The sequence below is a fragment of the Arachis hypogaea genome, chromosome 1 (assembly GCF_003086295.3).
Source record: "Arachis hypogaea cultivar Tifrunner chromosome 1, arahy.Tifrunner.gnm2.J5K5, whole genome shotgun sequence".
Lineage (NCBI taxonomy): Eukaryota > Viridiplantae > Streptophyta > Magnoliopsida > Fabales > Fabaceae > Arachis > Arachis hypogaea.
In genome coordinates this window covers 6,913,435-6,933,610 of record NC_092036.1, presented here as the reverse complement: position 1 = coordinate 6,933,610, position 20,176 = coordinate 6,913,435, and the positions used below count along the sequence as shown (strand labels likewise).

The 20,176-nt window shown below is 36.2% G+C and overlaps 5 protein-coding genes across 5 annotated transcripts; 1 reads left to right on the top strand and 4 right to left on the bottom strand.

The window, feature by feature from the left end:
* Positions 1-279: 279 nt before the first annotated feature.
* On the bottom strand, positions 280-4,735 carry LOC112792851 (transcription termination factor MTERF15, mitochondrial). The gene is made up of 4 exons (XM_072236439.1): positions 4,324-4,735; positions 3,197-3,438; positions 560-1,927; positions 280-424 (listed from the first exon to the last, which is right to left on the bottom strand). The coding sequence occupies exons 3-4, from the start codon at positions 1,850-1,852 to the stop codon at positions 419-421; spliced, it is 1,299 nt and encodes a 432-aa protein (XP_072092540.1). The 5' UTR covers positions 1,853-1,927; positions 3,197-3,438; positions 4,324-4,735; the 3' UTR covers positions 280-418.
* A 1,494-nt stretch (positions 4,736-6,229) lies between these two features.
* On the bottom strand, positions 6,230-7,078 carry LOC112795795 (uncharacterized). Its single transcript, XM_025837988.1, has 2 exons — positions 6,934-7,078; positions 6,230-6,825 (listed from the first exon to the last, which is right to left on the bottom strand). The coding sequence occupies exons 1-2, from the start codon at positions 7,076-7,078 to the stop codon at positions 6,230-6,232; spliced, it is 741 nt and encodes a 246-aa protein (XP_025693773.1).
* Positions 7,079-12,946: 5,868 nt separating this feature from the next.
* On the bottom strand, positions 12,947-13,859 carry LOC112792835 (LOB domain-containing protein 12). Its single transcript, XM_025836190.3, has 2 exons — positions 13,677-13,859; positions 12,947-13,372 (listed from the first exon to the last, which is right to left on the bottom strand). Exons 1-2 carry the CDS (start codon positions 13,830-13,832, stop codon positions 12,983-12,985), a joined length of 546 nt encoding a protein of 181 aa, XP_025691975.1. The 5' UTR covers positions 13,833-13,859; the 3' UTR covers positions 12,947-12,982.
* A 1,559-nt stretch (positions 13,860-15,418) lies between these two features.
* On the bottom strand, positions 15,419-18,009 carry LOC112795664 (protein FAR1-RELATED SEQUENCE 5-like). Its single transcript, XM_025837761.2, has 2 exons — positions 17,476-18,009; positions 15,419-16,837 (listed from the first exon to the last, which is right to left on the bottom strand). The coding sequence occupies exon 2, from the start codon at positions 16,832-16,834 to the stop codon at positions 15,419-15,421; it is 1,416 nt and encodes a 471-aa protein (XP_025693546.1). The 5' UTR covers positions 16,835-16,837; positions 17,476-18,009.
* Positions 18,010-19,258: 1,249 nt separating this feature from the next.
* LOC112795587 (protein FAR1-RELATED SEQUENCE 5-like) lies at positions 19,259-20,152 on the top strand. The gene has a single exon (XM_025837633.1). It carries the CDS (start codon positions 19,259-19,261, stop codon positions 20,150-20,152), a length of 894 nt encoding a protein of 297 aa, XP_025693418.1.
* Positions 20,153-20,176: the final 24 nt, after the last annotated feature.

Sequence of the window (20,176 nt, the reverse complement as noted above, 5' to 3'; positions counted from 1 at the left end):
TAAATTTAATAAAATATATTGTCAGCATAAAATTATGTTAAGATTTATGTCATTATCTAACAAATACTGTCTACCAAATTTGTAGGAGATAGGAATTAAATTAATATGGGGCAGGATGGAAAATACTCATAATAGTCCTTAACTCCTTAACATTGGTGGGAATAAATTTTGTTACCAAATTTATACAACTCAGAATCTGACAAATGAGATTCCTCTAGGCTTTCTACTCCAACATCCATATGCTTAAACTTGAACACTCCCCAGTTTGAAGAAAGCAACTAGAGAATGTAGTTAGCAGCTTGCTAAATTAAGAATCCTTAAAATGAATTATTACTACAATTGTTTCTTTGATGCAAATTTACATGAAGCTTGTTGCAAACCAAGTAAAAATATTATGAGCTAAGGTGCCAATGATGGCCTATTTCTGCATGAAGGTAAGGAGAAGGATTCTCATGACCCATTCATTCAACCAAGAGAAATAATGACAATAATAAATATAAGCTCAGAAAAATCCATGATGTAACAATCAATTAACAAGGATCAGATTAGATCACTATACCAGTGTGTCCATGAATGACTTCAAATTCTTCGCATCTTCATCGGTTGTCAGGAACTTGGGAGGTTTAAAGAGTTTCCATAGACCAGGTGGATGCTTACTTTTAACTTTGGTAATTCCAGAAAACCGCCCATAAATCTTTTCACACTCTGGATAGGGCTTGACATAAAGATTGTAAAATCTAAGCCTGGTTGGCTTTACCATGTCCTTTAGTCCAAACTCGAAACCAAGCGTGCCTTTCGCTTTCAAGTACTCCATTACATTGTACCTAGGAACAATCTGCTTCTCAAAGTTCACACCCAAGTACTCAGGAACATGAAGCAAACAATCAACACTATAATTCATCCTCTGCACCAAGAACCCAATCTTTTTCTCAATGGACTCTACATCATAGGTTATCAACCTTGGCTCTTTCCATAACAACTTCAAAGCATCGCTTCGAATCAATCCGTGATGGCACAAGCAATCCACTTTTAACTTCACTTCAAAACAAGCCCTCAGCAAACCATCCTGAAAAATCCTCTCTTTGATGGCTTCCCTACACTTCAAACCCTCTAGCAACCGCAAACACCGTGAAAATTCCCCAATCTCCATTCCCAAAATCCTTGGCACCCTAACTACCTCGGTCCTAATTTCGTGCCTAGGAAATCTTAACTCCTCCAATTCACGAATCAGGGGCTTCAACCTCTGCTCAACCCCAATTCCCAAAACCCTTGGGTTCAACCGCACAACTCGATCAACCACCTCATCCCTCGGAATCCCAAATTCCACCAGAAACTCAATCACAGAAGCAAGTTGCCTCCTGCTCACTGCAATCACGCTCGGGAAACCCTCCAAAATCTTCGACACAACGTCATCAGAAAATCCCAAGCTCTTCAATGCCTCGACTTTCTTGGAAGCCTCAACCGGGTCCAGTTGGAATCTTCTAGAACACTCCAAGAAGTTCACAATCATGGATGAGGAAGGGTTCATGGCCTTGAGCTTCGACAATCCCTGCTCCCAGTTTTGGAGGAACTTGGGTTCCAACACGGCAGGGCAGTTGCGAATGAGGGAGACAACGGCATTTTGGGGAATTCGGAAGGAGAAGAGAGTGGCGAGTGATTTCTCAAGTTCAGGTATGTTGGAATCTAAGAGAAAGGAGTTGTTGGAGATGATGTGGGGAATTTGGGAAGGGGGGAAACCGTACCTCTGGAAGAGACTGGCGAGGGAAATCTGTTTCCGGTAACAAGAAGCAGTGGAGAAACAGAGGGAGTGGTTTCGGAGGATAGCATTGCCAATGCTTCTTGTTGCTGCCATTGTGAATGCCTCTCGTGCATTGTTCCCCCCTCCTCAATGTTGGGCAATCGGTCTTCTCTGATGTAATAAACAAACCTGCAAATTGACACGGCAAAAAATGAGTATCAAAATTATACATGAAAATTACATTGTTTAGGATATTTTTCTACATAAAAATTATTCATTTCGCAAAATGATGATAAATTGAGATGCTGTGGAATAAAAACAAATATGAAAAAATTTCACTAAATGGAATTAAACAAAGATCCAATTGTAGCAGCTAAAACACTAAGCTCACTATATCAGCTAGGAACTGAAAAAACAAAATCCAAGCAACTATAAAGATTAAACATAAGTCAGCTATAACAAAGTTATCAACAATATGTTTAATATGTTTACTCATTTTTTCTCACTTGAGATTATCTTACTTGACTTTTATCAACAATTTAATCAGCAATTTGATCAACAATCAGCAACAACAAAACATCGATAGCAGAATTTCAAAGTTCATAACTAACATCAATATGGTATTTTGTAGATTCTGGGCCAAGAGTATCTTCACTATTTTGTTTAAAGAAGTTAAACAGAAACTCAGCAAAAAAGGTTAAAATTGTTAAGAGAAGATTAAAGAGCAACTCAGCAATAGCAAACTTATTATTAATTAGGATAAACTCAAATTCATGAATCATGAATCATGAATCAAATTCAATGCAGAAATTGAGAGAACAATATGTAATAACCAAGGTTGCGAGAACCAAACTGGTCAATAAACCGGTAGAATAACTGGTTCAATGGTTTAATGGTTCAACTAAGATTCAACTGGAATTCAACCGGTTTAATTAAATATAAAATAAAATTATTAAAAAATTAATATATAATTTCAAATATTTAAATTCAATGATTTCTAAGCTAATAAACTTCAAAATTTCACAATAAATTGTTCATAATCTATCATTAAAAGTTCACAAACAACTTCAAACATCAAAGTTTATAACTAAAGAAAATTAAAACACACATAAATGACAAACACACAATGTTCTACCACCAAAATAAACATTAATAAATAAGTTTTCAACTAAACAAAGACACTACTCATCAAAAATCACAAAATTTAACAAAACAGCAACATTATTTCAAAAAATCAGCAACTGCCACTATAACAGAAAATCAGCAACAACATTGTTTCAGAAAATCAGCAACTCAGACTAACAAAATTATTTCAGAAAATTTAACAAAACACCATCAACCATCATCCATCAAAATTTAACAAAATAAGCAAAAATGAACAAAAACAGAAGAATCAGCAACTCAGAATCAGTAAAATTAACAAAATAAGCAAATATAAATTGAAGCAGCTTTGCTTACCGGCAAGGGAGGAAGGGAAGTGACGACGAGAGAGGAAGGGAAGTATGCTCGGACAGAGAGAGAGAGAGGGGGCTCGAAGACAGAGGCTTGATGATGAGGACAAAAACGGAGAAGCCAACAGCTCCGAGCAGACCTTCGAGAGGCGACGATGGCAACCGCTGGCGGCGATAGTGGTGGGGGCTGGCACACGTTCTGTTTGAAGGTGGCTGCAGCTCTGATGGGTTTAGGGGGTGTTGTGTTTTCTGCAAGGTTTTGAAAACCGGACTGGTTATCAAATCGTTCTTGTTACTGATTCACTGGTTTATTAATTCAACCGGTTCAACCGAAATAACCGTTTTACAATAAAATAATATATAAAATATAAATAAATACACAAAAACATAATTATAATCTAATATAAACATTAAAATGTCATTCAAATTTAAAGCATTATAACAACCAAAGTCTTATGATGTTAACAAAATACAAACTCAAAAACCAAATAACAAAAGAAAATATCCAAATATGAAATGCCTACATGAAAATCTCTCATCAATCATCAAAATCGCAAAAACTTACTGCAGATTTACCGCATTGCAGATTCACTGCATTAGAATCGTCTTCACCTTTATTTCCACCATCTTAAAAGGAGGAATCAAAAGATGCACAAATGAATGTTTATTGATTGACCCTATCATCCATAATTGAAAGAAAATTTCATTGAATTAACTTAATTCAATTTATGCTTTTCTTGATTGGATTAACTTCAAAACTGACCAATTTATGTTAGCACGACAATTAACAACTTTAAAAAAATTGACAAGATTTAACAAAGATTAACAAATTTTTTAACAAAAATTAACAACATTTCCCAATTTTAACAAACTCAGCACAATGATTATCGACAGAAAAAAGCACTGAATGTCTGAACGACCACAAAATTGATTATCAAGAAAATTTAACAACAAAGGAAAAGAAAAAAAAAAGCAAGATTGAGCAATGAATCAGTAACAGAGTTATCAAATTATCATGAAGCATTAAGACAGAGTTATCAAATTTAATATCATCAGGGAGCAAACTCAGCAAAGCCAATCAACCAAGAACAAACACTGAGAACTGAGCCACTGACTGAGAATTCGAGGCATTACCTTCGGCGAGGGCAGTGAGCAGAGGCTTGAGGGAGAGCGACGGACGACGAGACAAACACTGGCGAGCTGGCGACGAACACTGGCGAGCTGTAGACGCACACGACGGACGGATGACGGGCAAGAGAATTACCGAACGACCACGGTGAGACAGGAGGGCAGCGCGACGGGCGGCTAGGGTGAGACGAACGGCGGCGCGATGAGGCTAGGGTTATCAAGGAAGGGTTGTGCGATGGAAGACTTTTGGAACTTGGTAGAGGTGCGTGAGGGAGAGGGCAGAGACGCGGGTGGCGACGCAGGAGTTGAACGATGTAGAAGGAAATGTGGATAACGGAGCAACAATGCCGTCGGCGGGGACTCTGGCATAGTTGGAAGAATGGAGAGAAGAGGATGAGTCGGGGAGTTGGGCTGGGTTGAAAGGGGCGTTCGACCCGACCCTGTTTGAAAAACCGGCATGGACCCGAATCATATTTTGTAAAATTCGGATTTTTTTTTTTGGTTTAAACTTGTTGAAAGGGTAAAAATAAGAAAAATGGATTACATAGCTTTAACAAAATTATTATTAATATTACATTAATTTTGTTAAGTGTTAGTAAGACACACAAACATTTATAATCTTGATTTTTGGATCTAATAGATCTTATTCATGAATGAAAGCTACTTTTTTATATTGTCAACAAAGTTATTAAGTGTTAATAAAAAAATTGATGATGATAAAATAATATTTGTATAATTTTAAATGTTTTAGAATAAAAATAAAAAAATTAAAATATTAAAAACTAAAATAAAATTCACTCCCATGTTAGAAAAGAAAACAATATTTTATCCTATAATATAATTTAATTGTAGGCGGCTGAACTTTGCAAATAGAACCTAAAAAACCAGTTAAACCATGCATAACATATATCCCCTCCTCTTTCCCCTTTTAACTTTTTTTTTTTTGAAACAATAAATAGTTGCGGTAATTAAACTGCTAAGATAAAATTTCTATGAATAAATTTAATATATAAAATGCCATGTAAAATTTATTTATGACAATTTTTTTTAATAAGAGAATTTAACACAATAAGTAAAACAAAAATAATAACAAATAAATAGAAAAAAATAAAAAAGAACAACAAAAAAATAAAAGATAATTCATTAGTTATTTTTTGTGTTCTATTTTTTTATAGTGTACTTTTCATTTTGTACTCCTTAAAATACGTTCGACCATTCCAAATTTATTAAAACTCTGTCAATACGACTGCAAGGTCGGTCGAAACCATGTAAATTTTGGATTGCTAAGTGGAAATCCACCAATTATATATCTTGTATCCAATTTTTAGAATCGTTCACAGTCGCTATTAATCTAACATCTTTTCTCTTCTCCACGTGTACAATCTCGTTAAAATCTTTTATATAGGAGACTGACATATATTGCTATATAACTTAATTCCTTCCATACAGCAAGTTTTTCGTCTCTTGTATGAGCTTCATACACTAAAGCAAGTACAATTGAAATTATTTTTAATAAGATTCCTTTAACACACGCTCTCTTTCATGACAGCGATTCATTTTAAACATTATTTCATTCCAATTTAATAGCAAACTACCCGAAACACTTTGGGACCCAACATATTCCCATCCCGCAACATTATTCTCCCAAATTTTTATTACATCAAACTTCGTTACTACCTGCCTTTTAGCCTCAAACAAGCCTAACATATTCAATTTAAATTTTTTCTTGAGATTTTTGACCCTGCTCAATTTTTCATCTCTCCTCAATCCCCTCATTCCAAGAACAAAATTTTTTTTTGAATGAAAAAGCTCTACACCACCAGTGGAGCAAACAGTAAACATAAGTATAACTAAAAAACAGCACTAACAACCCAACGAATTAAAACAACCCCTAGTCATCTTCGAATTGTCATCAACAACCAAGAATAGTACCACCAATCCACTCGTCAAATAGCACAAAGGACCTGTTAATGATTTTCACTACACCTGAGCCTTGATTACGGAACAGCCTATCATTCCTCTCAAGCCAAATTGCCCAAATTGCCGCAAAGAAACCAATCAACCAGCGCTTCCTCTCATACTTTCTTAGTGAAGCATTCGTCCAGCTCTCAAAATGTTGCTTCAGTGTACCTGGAACGGACCATTCTCTTCCCAGAGCGAACAGCCAAGCACACCACACTTGCCAAGTAAGCGCAAAACCAAGAAAGAGATGAAAAGCAGATTTCACAGACTTACAGCACAGAGCACACATATTATCAAGCTGGTCTATGACACCTAATCTTCCCAATCTTTTCTTAGTATTCACCCTCTCAACCAATACAAACCAAGCAAATAATTCAACCTTTGGTGGGACGAAACCCCTCCAAATAGCACGTGTGAAGCTGTAGCTTGTTATTTCCTCCGGGAGTACTGCTTCCTGCATCACCTGCATGAAGGACTTAGTAGAAAACACACCACTCCTATCAAATTTCCAAACCACCCGATCCTCTCTCTCAGTTGTTAGCTTAACTGAACGTAAGATGACATGAAGTTGGTTCAAGAGTTCTAACTCCCATTGAAACAACTATCGCCTCCACTGGAAGCTCCAAATCCACTCTAGCCCATCCCAAAACCCACAGTCCCTTATAAAAGATCCTCTAAGGTTTGAAACCGAGAAAAGCCTTGGAAACAAGTCTTTCAAGACACCACTAGTTAGCCAAGCATCCTCCCAGAATCGGACTGTTTTGTCATTTCCTACTTCCATTGACAATCCACCAATCATCTGTTCCCTGACTTGTGGCTCTCTGATTTGAAGCTGACAAATATCCTTCTACGGGCCCCCTCTCAGAGGAATAGGTTGATCCCGCAGCATCACAGAAGGATTCAAGTTATTACAAGAACACACTACTTTTTTCCATAAGGGGCAATCCTCTTTCGAAAACCGCCACCACCATTTAAACAGAAGAGCTGTATTCCGAACTACTGCATCACCTACTCCCAGCCCACCCGCCTTTTTAGGGGCCATCACTACCTCCCATCTCACTAGTGGCAACCCAATCTGCCCATCCTCTTTACTCCACAAGAACCGTCTTTGTAATGAGATCAACTTCGCTGCTACTGCCTTTGGCATCTTATACAAACTAAGGTAGTATATAGGTAGGCTATTAAGAACAGATTTAATGAGTACCAGCTTACCTGCTTTATTAAGGCTCTTTGCTTGCCATAGACTCAGCTTTGCTTCCACCTTTTCAAGCACTGGTTTCCACGTCTTAACTAGTCTCGGATTAGCTCCCAAAGAGATCCCAAGGTATCGGACAGGGAGTAGTTGCTCCTTGCATCCCAGTAAAAGACACATCTTACTCGTCCACTGTTGGTCACAATTAATCGGAATGAAACTGGACTTTTCAAAATTAATATTCAAACCAGACATCAGCTCAAAGCAACGCAGTAGGCGCTTGTAATTCCTTATGGTCTCTTCCTCTGGAGGACAGAATAGGATAGTATCATCCGCAAATTGTAAGTGCGACAACTCGATGTTATCTCGACCAACCAACAGCGGCGATATGCGCCCATTCCTCACCGCCTCCCCGATCATTCTATGAAGCACATCGACAACCAGGACAAACAGAAATGGAGATAAAGGATCTCCTTGTCGTAGACCCCTTTCCATTTTGAACGGCTTAGCGGGAGATCCATTTATAAGAACTGACATAGAAGCAGAACATACACACTTCTGAATCCACCCCCGCCACCGATATCCAAAGCCCATCTTCTGCACCACGATATCCACAAAGCTCCATTTCACCCTATCATAAGCCTTTTGAAAATCCAGTTTAATTATCGCTGATCTCCGTTTTCTTGCCTTCAGCCAGTGCACTGTATCACAAGCTATCAAAGCCCCATCGTGAATTTTCCTGCCCTGCACAAATGCACTCTGAGTCTCGCCCACTAGATCTGGCATCACTTTTCGCATCCTCCGAACCAACACCTTAGATATGACCTTATAAACACACCCCACCATACTAATCGGTCGAAGGTCTTTTATCTCTGTAGCTCCAACAAATTTCGGTGCCAACGCCACCCACGTGACATTCGAATCTGTAGGTAACACAGCTGATTGGAAGAACCCCATCACTGCTTCCGTGAACTCCCTCCCAACTTCCTCCCAGCACTTCTTTATAAAATTCATGTTATACCCATCGCTTCCTGGTGCTTTTGTTGGCTCACAATCCCATACTGCAAACTTTATTTCTTCGGCACTCGGCATCAACTCCAGCTCTGTTGCCTCCTCTTCAGTTATTTGCCGTACCAGACCTTCCCGAAATCCTATATTTGGTGATGGCTCCTGATGGTACAACTCCTTATAGAAATCTACTATTGCAGCCTTAATCCGAGACTGTTGCGTCACTAATTGCCCATGGATCCTTAAGGCATCAATCCAATTGTTCCTCCTATGAGCCGAGGCTAGATTGTGGAAGTATCTAGTATTTTTATCCATCTCCTTAGCATGCTTGGACCGTGACATCTGCTTCCAATTAACTTCTTTCCTGATATACCATTTCTTACAGGAGCTCACTAGTGCCTTTCTTCTCGCTTCCGTAGTTCCATCACAAACTCCATTGCTCACCAAGTCATCTACTTTCCTGATCTCCTCTTCAAACTTATTAATCCTTATATCCACATCTCCAAAATGCTCTCTATGCCATCTGCCCAATGGACCCGTCAAAGCCTTTAACTTGTCCAAGAATGGAACTTCCCCTATGCTCCCCCACTCCTCCCTCACCATCCTCAAAAACCCATCATGAGTAAACCATGAATCCAGACTCCGAAAGGGTCGCGGCCCCCCTCCCAACCTTGTGACATTCACAATCAGAGGACAATGGTCTGACAATCCTCTTGGACCTCCTCTTAATCTTGTTTCAGGAAACGCTTCCAACCACTCCAAACTAATCAGTACTCTATCAATACGACTACATGACTGGCCTCTGAACCAAGTGAATCTACGATCAGTTAAACCTAAGTCCACTAGCTCCATATCGTGAATCCAGGATTTGAATTCTGTTGCAGATCTTGGCAATGAAATCGCCCCTTGCCTCTCTTCCACCTGAATAATCTCATTGAAATCCCCCATAAAACAGAAAGGAACTTGACATAACCCAACCAAAAAGCTCAACTCTTCCCACACAACAAGCTTGTCCTCCCTTACATGCTCACCATACACAACACGGAACGCACACCAAAAATTATTTTTTAACAGCACTCCATCCACGCATAGCCACCTAGTCCCTTTATAACAGTTGCTTAAGTTAAATACATTTACATCCCACATCAACAACAGGCCTCCCGACGCCCCTTCCGCTTCCACAAACTCCCATCCCACTACATCATTACCCCACAGTTGTACTACATCGAATTTAGTCACCACCTCCTTTTTTGTCTCTATCAAGCCTAGTATATGCACATTGAATTTCTTTCGAAAGCTTTTGACCATACTCACCTTTCCAATCCCCGCCAAACCCCGAATATTCCATGATGCAAAACTCATTTTAAAAAATTAGTACACACCTTGTTTCTATTTTTCGGACGACTCCAAGAACAAAATTATTTTAATAAATTATTACACACTTTATTTTTTATCTTTGGGTCTGCAGCGTCTTGCTTTCTTTTTCTGTTTTACCAATTTTTTTTGAGTAATTTTTTCATTTTATGCTCCAAGAATAGTCATGATATCATCTTTTTCATTGTATAAAATTGCACTTGATTCCAATACAAAGTCCTAATTTTCCCCTTACTTCCTTCATTCTTTGTCCGAATCACCATCATCAACAACCCTCTTTCTAACTACTTCTTCATCGTGTTCCGACAGATCCCCTTTCCCTTTATCAATGTTGTTCCCTTTGTACCGAAACACACACTACTATCAATCACCATGTCATCTCTATCACCCATTTTTTTCATCAATGTCTTTCGCACCATCATCAGCAACATACATATTCAACCCAACAGTCCTTTATTCAATGTCATCGTCGGGAGAGTAGTGGATTGGTTCTCCGCCACCAACTCCTCCTCGATCTCACGACCCATCATAGGCGGCGTCAGGATTGCGCATCTCCCTTGCCACATTGAGCCTCATTTGCCATAGTCAGATTTTACCTTCCCTCCTTCAACACCAATTTGGCCTCCCTCGGTCACTTCTGCGCTGATCTCCAACCCAAGTGTCACAGATGCAACTTTCTACACACTTGTCGTAGACCTTTTTCTAACGTGTCCATTTCTATCGTAGATGTTGTGATCCATTTCCATCAAGTTTGATTCGGATTCTAGACCCAACCTAACATCACCAAACTGGTTGATTGAGGAAACCGGGTCCAAAGATATTTTTCTATCTTTTTTAGACATCCTTGAATTGTTGGGCCTAACACCAAACCTACAAAGAACTTTTTTTTATTCCTTTTGTCTCTCCATTCCAGCCCAGTAGAATTACCTTTTATAACCCATGTAATTATATTTTCAAAAACAGCTTCATAATTAATATAACCACATCCCACACAATTCATTCTCCCTTCAATTCTTTCATAAATTGGTTGATATGTTATTGTTATTATCTGATTTTATTTTTTTGAATGATTATTAATCAACTCATTCAAAATAATTTCAAGAATTATCAAACTACCATTATCTTCTCTGTCTTCTTTAGCTCTCCATCACTACATCGGCTACCTGGTCGTTGAAAACCGTCGATTTTGTAGTCCGTGCACTCCTTAAACTCGTATTCACACATTCTCTTTTCACAACTGTTCTTTATTGTTCACAGCTATAGTTACTTTTTTCATTAGTTTCTTCGTAACAATTCAATCTAAAAGCCTCTTGTCTCACTTCTTTCACTAGCACATTGAATCCACTGATACCTACTGTGATATGGATTCATTCATTAATCATATCCACGATATAAGTATCAATTTGTACTCGTTCAACACCAAAAGATATGCACGGTTCTGTTACTTTGTTACAACCGACTACTTCCCTCCATTGGCCTCCTAACATGTTAAAGGTATCCGTTGACCACGCATGTAACGAAACTCTGTAGCATTCTGACCACACTTTTCGACTTTCGCATCACTCCGTCTCATCCCATCTCTATACACTATGAAAGAATTGCAAGAGACTATTCATTTTAAATGTATATGCTTCTTCTGCATTCAATACAGAATTAAAACTAAAAAAAAAATTATAAGCTCCCAGTTCTCATACTTGGATAACTTGAGACAGATTTTTTCTAATCATCTCTTTCAAGAAACTAAAATCAATTACCTTCATCGTACCGTCGACCAGACTTCTCCATAGTCAGTCTATATTCTCTTTCACCACCGATATTTCGACTTTTTTCGTCCATCCATTTCCATGCAAGTTTGGTTCTTTTTGGTGGCTCGTTAATTTCTCTATTTACCTTTGGTTATCTCTTTTATGAGGCTGAAAATTTGTCTTGTTCTACTTATCACTTTTTTCTTGAGTTATTTTTTGGATTTTTGTTTTAGTTGTCCTTCTATACTTCGCTTCTCCCACACACACAATCTTCCCTTTTAACCTCGTTCAATTCATTTCTGTTATAATCTTTAGAGCTCCACTTTTTATTGTGTATTGAACAAATACAAAAATATACATATTATCACTTCATGATAGATAAATATTGTTAATGTATCCAGTCCAATTAAATTGATAGAATAATTCATTCTTCAAAATATCTTCAAAAAAATTATTAATAAAGATGAAAAAAACCTCATTTTCTAACTATTGATACTCTTCTCGATCTTTTACATGCATTTTCCTAATTCTAATCCACCCTGTATTTTCCACCTCTTATCTCTTGCTCTTTGTCTCACTCGTTCTCTCATATTTATGACAATGTCTATCCTATTTTTATCTTTCAACTACCAGACATATCTTAATTAAGAATCAAAGTTTCCTTCAGAAAAGGTATATGTTTACTATGTATCAATGTGAATACGATGATTTCAAGTAGGGTCGACGGAACATTTGTGCAAAATAAGACATGGAACATGATTTATTATTGTAAATATAATTATCCTCATCTGTGTAAGCCAAATCTCACATGCAGAATTTGACCCGTACATCCTGATTCTTCTATTTTATCATTTTCTTTTTTCCTACTCTTTTCCTGTCATTAAACATTCATGTTCTTGATTTATGTTATAATAATATTTGCACATGATGCTCATTAAATAATACTTACATTAATTCTTTATAAATAATATATAAACTTCAATAAATCTTTTATTATTATAAAGTTTTTCTTTTGGTATTTTATTTTGGTTCAATACAATTTCCTTTTTAATTTTACATCTTGCTACATCAACAATAATTAATGGGTAAGAAATAAAATATAAACATTTAAAATTTTACTGACTAAAAATTATATATATATAGAATCCAAAATTATGCTTACCAAAATTTCTCCCTTGTTAAAAATTTTCTCTTTTGTCTTTCTTTTCGGGCCCCATTTCCCTATACGTGTCTCTCTAACATGATAAACACAAACAAGCATGCACTTATACAAGACAAAAGGTATATTCTCAGCAGACCCAAATAATAATAATAATAATAATAATAATAATAATAATAATAATAATAGTTTGATGAACAGAACTAATAAAATTCATTGATAAAGTTAACAAAAAGACTCTCTCTTAAGAGGCTCAGAGTCTTGGAATACATTTGAAGAAGAAGAAGAAGAAGAAGCAAAGCTAAGATATTGGGGAAGAAAGTCATAGTTGTTATTGTTTTCAGCTGATGATAGGAGCAGAAACTTTTCACTATAATCTTGATCTAATAATTGACTTGGTAATAAGGTAGTATTGTTATTAGAAGGGTCTTGTTGCATCTGATGGATGCTTAGAATCTCTGCCTGAGCCACTGCAAGTTGCATTTGTAATTGTGTAACTTGATTTTGAAGGTATGATATTGCTCCAACACAACCATACACAGGGTCTCTCACTCTTGCAGTTGCCTCATAAACTAAACTGCTTACAGCATCTCCTCTTTGATCAATTGGAAGTTCCTATACATACATACATACATCAATTTAATAAATAATAAATTATTAACCTTATTGCACAATAATCATAGAGAACAATAATAGATGGATGCTAGTAATTTATTAACATTAATTTCAATATATAGCATACACAAATTCTTAAGTAGGCATATCCATATATTCCCATCAATAATTGGCAAATTTTCTATATGCTAAGCTTTAGAGTTTAGACATATTGAAGAATTAATTTGAAATATTTGTTTATATGTATATCTAAAAGATTTGATGGATGAAAAAAAGAAGGTAAGAAAGAGTTGGAGAGAGATACCTGAAGCATTTTGCTGACATTGCTAGCGCCAAAGACTTTGTGCACAATGGCAAACTTGCGAGGATCATCAGAAGGAAAATAAGGAGCAAAGATGCATTCTTTGGTGCAACGCCGCCTCAACAATTTGCAAGAAGCACAAGGTGAGGAACCCCCCATTGGAAACAAATTAAAGATTGTCCTTTTTTATTTGGCGACTACTCACATGATGATGGGTGTTTTGTCTTCATGTAAATATTCTGAGTTGGCAACGATAGGATGATCACACGTGTTTCGTAGTTAGTGTATCATTAATTAAGATAAACATGTGGTCCCATCGGTTTTTTTTTATTAATATACTGGTTGGTCTGGTTCGAAGAATAAAAAATCGGTTGAACGTAGACTTGGTTCGCTGGTTTGAAAAATGAGAAAAGAATTAAATAATGAAGTGGGCTTTTTAATAGTGATGCTTGTCCAAAAAATAAAAAACAGCAGTCTAATGTTCTAATACACAAATTACAATGGTCTTAAAAAAAAAAAACCAGATTGCAATGGCCCATAAAAATACCTCGTTACTTAATTAATTATTTATTCTATTAATTTATTATGCCTGAATCAATAAATTTATATTAATACACTAAATTAGTTTGTAAAAATGTTTTAGACAGAAAATTATTATTAATAAATTTTAATTATTAAATTATTATTATATTAGATAAATTAAATTTTACATTAAATTCTGGTAAAAAATTAGATGATGACATGATAGGTTAATGTTACGTGTTATAAGATAATTGGTTGATGTGTCATGTCAGGAATACATGACATAGCACGTGTACTACTTGTTATTTGACACGTTATAAATTTATTTAGAGTCAAAATAGTTGTTTTGGTGTATAGTCAAAATAGTTGTTGAAATAACAGAATAAGTTATTTTCATACCTAAAATTTAAAAAATTAATCAAATTAGTTCCATATAAATCTCTCTTATTTTTGTCTTCATAATATTAATTCTTAATAATTTTAATACTAATTTTAGGCTTAATTACTTTGTTGGTCCTTATAGTTTTACCAAATTTTTAATTAGGTCTATGTACCTTTTTTCTTTTTAATTAAGTTTCTAAACTACCTTTAATTTTGTAATTAGGTTATTTTTCATATAAAAAATGTTAAAATTAACAGAATATTTCTTCCATAATACATGTGGCAAAGACCTAGTTGGGTTTTTAATTATGAATACTTTCAGATTACGAAGAAATATTCAGATAATTCAAACATTTTTTACACTAAAAATGAGCTAATTATAAAATTAAAAGCACTATAAGAACCCAATTGAAAGAAAAAAATTATAGAGACTTAATTAAAAAAATTTAATAAAACATAGGGATCAACAGAGTAATTGAACCTTAATTTTAATATCAATTTTTAGATCTTAATAAATAAAACTCCCTTTACATAAAAGAGGTAAATATCAAATCGGTATCCGGAAGATTCCGACGTTGACAAAATGGTACCTGACTTTTGTTATTGTCAAAATGGCCCCTAAAAATTTTTAAAATTTGACAAGCGTGTCTTCGAGCTCGACGGAGCAAATTTCCGACAAGCACAATGCTGACATAGTCACTACGTTTTGATGACATGGCAAAAATCCCCTCCAATCCTAATCCTTCTCCTGCAACGCACTTCCCCTTCCCCCTCCCCAACGCACTCCCCCCGTCCCCTTCCTGAATGCACTCTCCCCCCTCTCCAACCCTAATCCCCCTTCCCTAATCCCAAATCCTCCCTTCAAGATTAGTCACCAAGTCCAACAGACAATGACAAGAGTTAATGAAAGTTTTCACATAATTGTTGATGCCCTCACATCGTGAGGTAGTCCTAAACTCAGCACAAAATTTGTCCATCAAGTAAGAGCTAGCCCAGTTTTTCTTCCTAGCATATTGAATGTTAACCCATTCATTATTTTGCAGACCAAAAGTATCTACCATCTTAGCCCAACGGAGCTCGAACTCATCGGGATGCCACTTGCCATACATGCACTTTTTAAATTCTGCACAAAATGTTGGATCTTTGATGTTAGACGTTGCATTTTTTTGAAGGTGCCAACCGCATAATCTATGGGTTGCATTAGGGAATGCATTTGCAATACCCTCTTTCATGCCTTCATCTCCATCCGTTACCACAACAGTAGGAGATTTACCCAGCATAACATCCAGAAAGTTCTTCAACAACCATGTGTAAGTCGGTCCTGATTCATCCTCTAACACAGCGAAACCAAAAATGCAAGTTTGCCTATGGTGATTACTACCAGAAAATATCACCAGTGGCTTTTTATACTTGTTCTTTCGGTACGTGGTATCAAATGCTAGGACGTCGCCAAACAACTGGTAATCAGCCTTGGACATTCCATCTGCCCAAAATAAGTTGCCCAATCTATCTTCAGGGGTAGAACTATAGCGTGCCATCGCCATCGGGTCTAGATCAGCCTTGCCACTCAAGTATCCTATGGTAGCATTTGAATCGCCACCAATAATCCTTGCCCGTCTACTTCTTTCTATATAATTATCCAAATCTTTCTTTGAAAAGCCAACTCTATGATACCCACCTGCTTGTCCAACTAGATATCCCATAATTTGAGAAGTAGGGAGTCCATGCATGATCATTGTGTCAGTCTGAGCTTTGTTTGCATCGGTCAAACGACGATGATTTGGAATTAGGTGGACAAGGCATTGTGGTATTAACTCATGATTATGCTCCTCGACTAGTTTCCTAACCCTCCAAACTGAAGAACTTTCATCAAGGTAAATGGACAGCTTTGCCTCACAACCAGTTCGAGTCTCTGCCTTGTGCTCCCTCTTCCTATTCGAATTGTTGTAGTATTTCTCCTCTCTGTATCCTGCCTTGTTGCAAAAGAACCGTCGCCTTGTATAATTCCCATCTTTGCCACGAGCAGCATCTCCCTTACGGACTCCAAACCCAACACTTTTAGCATAACTAACATAGCACTCATATGCTGCATCAGCTGTCATCCATGAGTGGTTCCTTATGTCCTCTATTGTTAGAACACCACAATATCTACTGCTTCCACAACATGCACATGTGCAACTCACATTCTCCAGTGTCTCATTCATGTTTTGGCCTCCCTCGTCACTTTCAAAGTAAGTTGCTTCTCCTTCGATATCCATCTCCTAATGCAAACCAAACTGTTAAATGTAAAATCAAATCATAACCAAAAACATAATCATAATCCTATTTCAAATTTAACTTATTGCTGTGATAAAATTAGCATTAAAAAATTATTGTCAAATTCTACACTACAATGACACACACAAGGATCCAATAAATATATTTTTATAGTAATTCAGTTTTCAAACATGAAAATAGAAATTTTTAAACAACCACATAGGGAGGGACTCTTAAAACTAAACTAAAACTCTTGGTTTCTCTTATATCATCAACATAAAATTTAAGTTTCATCTATTACTCATTAAGACAACTACCTCAAAAATTTCGTCGTTTAAGAAATATTATTTTCACAAATAATTCTTTAAATATGATTATTTTGGATATATTTTTTAACAAAATTATTACTGATTATTTAAAGGACTAGCTTTTAGAAAATTATTAACAAAGGCACACACATAATCGGATAGGGGTTAAATAATAAAATTTATTAAAAAATACCCTACCACAAATTTCGAAAATAAATATTTGGTTTAATGTATAAATAAAACAATGCATTTAGTATTTTCCACTACCAATGTATATCCTATATCTATTCTTATTTTGAGCTTGAAATAAATTAGAGTTATGGGCAAAAACTTACCAAGAGCTGCTGAAACGATATCACTCTTCGATCTCCAGATACCTACAATTGCTCACAACTCTTTAGGAAACTTGAACTTTTTTTACTATATCAACCTTGTATATAATAACCACAATGTACTTTGTCTTCGTCATCTTCGGACAAGTACTTGGAACTGCCACACCAGCAAGGTGGTATGAATGGTCACTCCCTATGTAGACACAAGAAACTATTTTCTCTAGCTTACACTGGAAGATTGAGTTTTATCGATGGGTAATAAGGTTTTATTTTTTATTTTACTTTTATTTAAAATTTTAATTTAAATAAAAGATATCAAAATACAAACTCGATTTACTCAGTTCGGAATGAACCATTGGGTTCATCTACTTGGTTTATTAGAACTAAGTTAATTATCATGTTATTCTAAGTACATTCATTATTTTTAATGGGTCCCACAATATTGATGTGATCCTTACACACGGCAGTATTACATAGATTTAAAGTACTATCTTTGCCTGAAGACAAAACACCCATCATCATGTGAGTAGCCGCCTAGTAAAAAAAGTTCAAGTTTCCTAAAGAGTTGTGAGCAATTGTAGGTATCTGGAGATCGAAGAGTGATATCGTTTCAGCAGCTCTTGGTAAGTTTTTGCCCATAACTCTAATTTATTTCAAGCTCAAAATAAGAATAGATATAGGATATACATTGGTAGTGGAAAATACTAAATGCATTGTTTTATTTATACATTAAACCAAATATTTATTTTCGAAATTTGTGGTAGGGTATTTTTTAATAAATTTTATTATTTAACCCCTATCCGATTATGTGTGTGCCTTTGTTAATAATTTTCTAAAAGCTAGTCCTTTAAATAATCAGTAATAATTTTGTTAAAAAATATATCCAAAATAATCATATTTAAAGAATTATTTGTGAAAATAATATTTCTTAAACGACGAAATTTTTGAGGTAGTTGTCTTAATGAGTAATAGATGAAACTTAAATTTTATGTTGATGATATAAGAGAAACCAAGAGTTTTAGTTTAGTTTTAAGAGTCCCTCCCTATGTGGTTGTTTAAAAATTTCTATTTTCATGTTTGAAAACTGAATTACTATAAAAATATATTTATTGGATCCTTGTGTGTGTCATTGTAGTGTAGAATTTGACAATAATTTTTTAATGCTAATTTTATCACAGCAATAAGTTAAATTTGAAATAGGATTATGATTATGTTTTTGGTTATGATTTGATTTTACATTTAACAGTTTGGTTTGCATTAGGAGATGGATATCGAAGGAGAAGCAACTTACTTTGAAAGTGACGAGGGAGGCCAAAACATGAATGAGACACTGGAGAATGTGAGTTGCACATGTGCATGTTGTGGAAGCAGTAGATATTGTGGTGTTCTAACAATAGAGGACATAAGGAACCACTCATGGATGACAGCTGATGCAGCATATGAGTGCTATGTTAGTTATGCTAAAAGTGTTGGGTTTGGAGTCCGTAAGGGAGATGCTGCTCGTGGCAAAGATGGGAATTATACAAGGCGACGGTTCTTTTGCAACAAGGCAGGATACAGAGAGGAGAAATACTACAACAATTCGAATAGGAAGAGGGAGCACAAGGCAGAGACTCGAACTGGTTGTGAGGCAAAGCTGTCCATTTACCTTGATGAAAGTTCTTCAGTTTGGAGGGTTAGGAAACTAGTCGAGGAGCATAATCATGAGTTAATACCACAATGCCTTGTCCACCTAATTCCAAATCATCGTCGTTTGACCGATGCAAACAAAGCTTAGACTGACACAATGATCATGCATGGACTCCCTACTTCTCAAATTATGGGATATCTAGTTGGACAAGCAGGTGGGTATCATAGAGTTGGCTTTTCAAAGAAAGATTTGGATAATTATATAGAAAGAAGTAGACGGGCAAGGATTATTGGTGGCGATTCAAATGCTACCATAGGATACTTGAGTGGCAAGGCTGATCTAGACCCGATGGCGATGGCACGCTATAGTTCTACCCCTGAAGATAGATTGGGCAACTTATTTTGGGCAGATGGAATGTCCAAGGCTGATTACCAGTTGTTTGGCGACGTCCTAGCATTTGATACCACGTACCGAAAGAACAAGTATAAAAAGCCACTGGTGATATTTTCTGGTAGTAATCACCATAGGCAAACTTGCATTTTTGGTTTCGCTGTGTTAGAGGATGAATCAGGACCGACTTACACATGGTTGTTGAAGAACTTTCTGGATGTTATGCTGGGTAAATCTCCTACTGTTGTGGTAACGGATGGAGATGAAGGCATGAAAGAGGGTATTGCAAATGCATTCCCTAATGCAACCCATAGATTATGCGGTTGGCACCTTCAAAAAAATGCAACGTCTAACATCAAAGATCCAACATTTTGTGCAGAATTTAAAAAGTGCATGTATGGCAAGTGGCATCCCGATGAGTTCGAGCTCCGTTGGGCTAAGATGGTAGATACTTTTGGTCTGCAAAATAATGAATGGGTTAACATTCAATATGCTAGGAAGAAAAACTGGGCTAGCTCTTACTTGATGGACAAATTTTGTGCTGAGTTTAGGACTACCTCACGATGTGAGGGCATCAACAATTATGTGAAAACTTTCATTAACTCTTGTCATTGTCTGTTGGACTTGGTGACTAATCTTGAAGGGAGGATTTGGGATTAGGGAAGGGGGATTAGGGTTGGAGAG

Excerpts from the sequence above, each read along its gene's own strand:
- LOC112792851 (XM_072236439.1), bottom strand. The coding sequence starts at position 1,852 with ATGGCAGCAACAAGAAGCATTGGCAATGCTATCCTCCGAAACCACTCC.
- LOC112795795 (XM_025837988.1), bottom strand. The coding sequence starts at position 7,078 with ATGATTGGTGGATTGTCAATGGAAGTAGGAAATGACAAAACAGTCCGA. Across the intron at positions 6,826-6,933 it reads AGGATCTTTTATAAGGGACT|TTAAGCTAACAACTGAGAGA; the intron begins GTGGGTTTTGGG and ends TCTTACGTTCAG.
- LOC112792835 (XM_025836190.3), bottom strand. The coding sequence starts at position 13,832 with ATGGGGGGTTCCTCACCTTGTGCTTCTTGCAAATTGTTGAGGCGGCGT. Across the intron at positions 13,373-13,676 it reads ATGTCAGCAAAATGCTTCAG|GAACTTCCAATTGATCAAAG; the intron begins GTATCTCTCTCC and ends ATGTATGTATAG.
- LOC112795664 (XM_025837761.2), bottom strand. The coding sequence starts at position 16,834 with ATGGATATCGAAGGAGAAGCAACTTACTTTGAAAGTGACGAGGGAGGC.
- LOC112795587 (XM_025837633.1), top strand. The coding sequence starts at position 19,259 with ATGATCATGCATGGACTCCCTACTTCTCAAATTATGGGATATCTAGTT.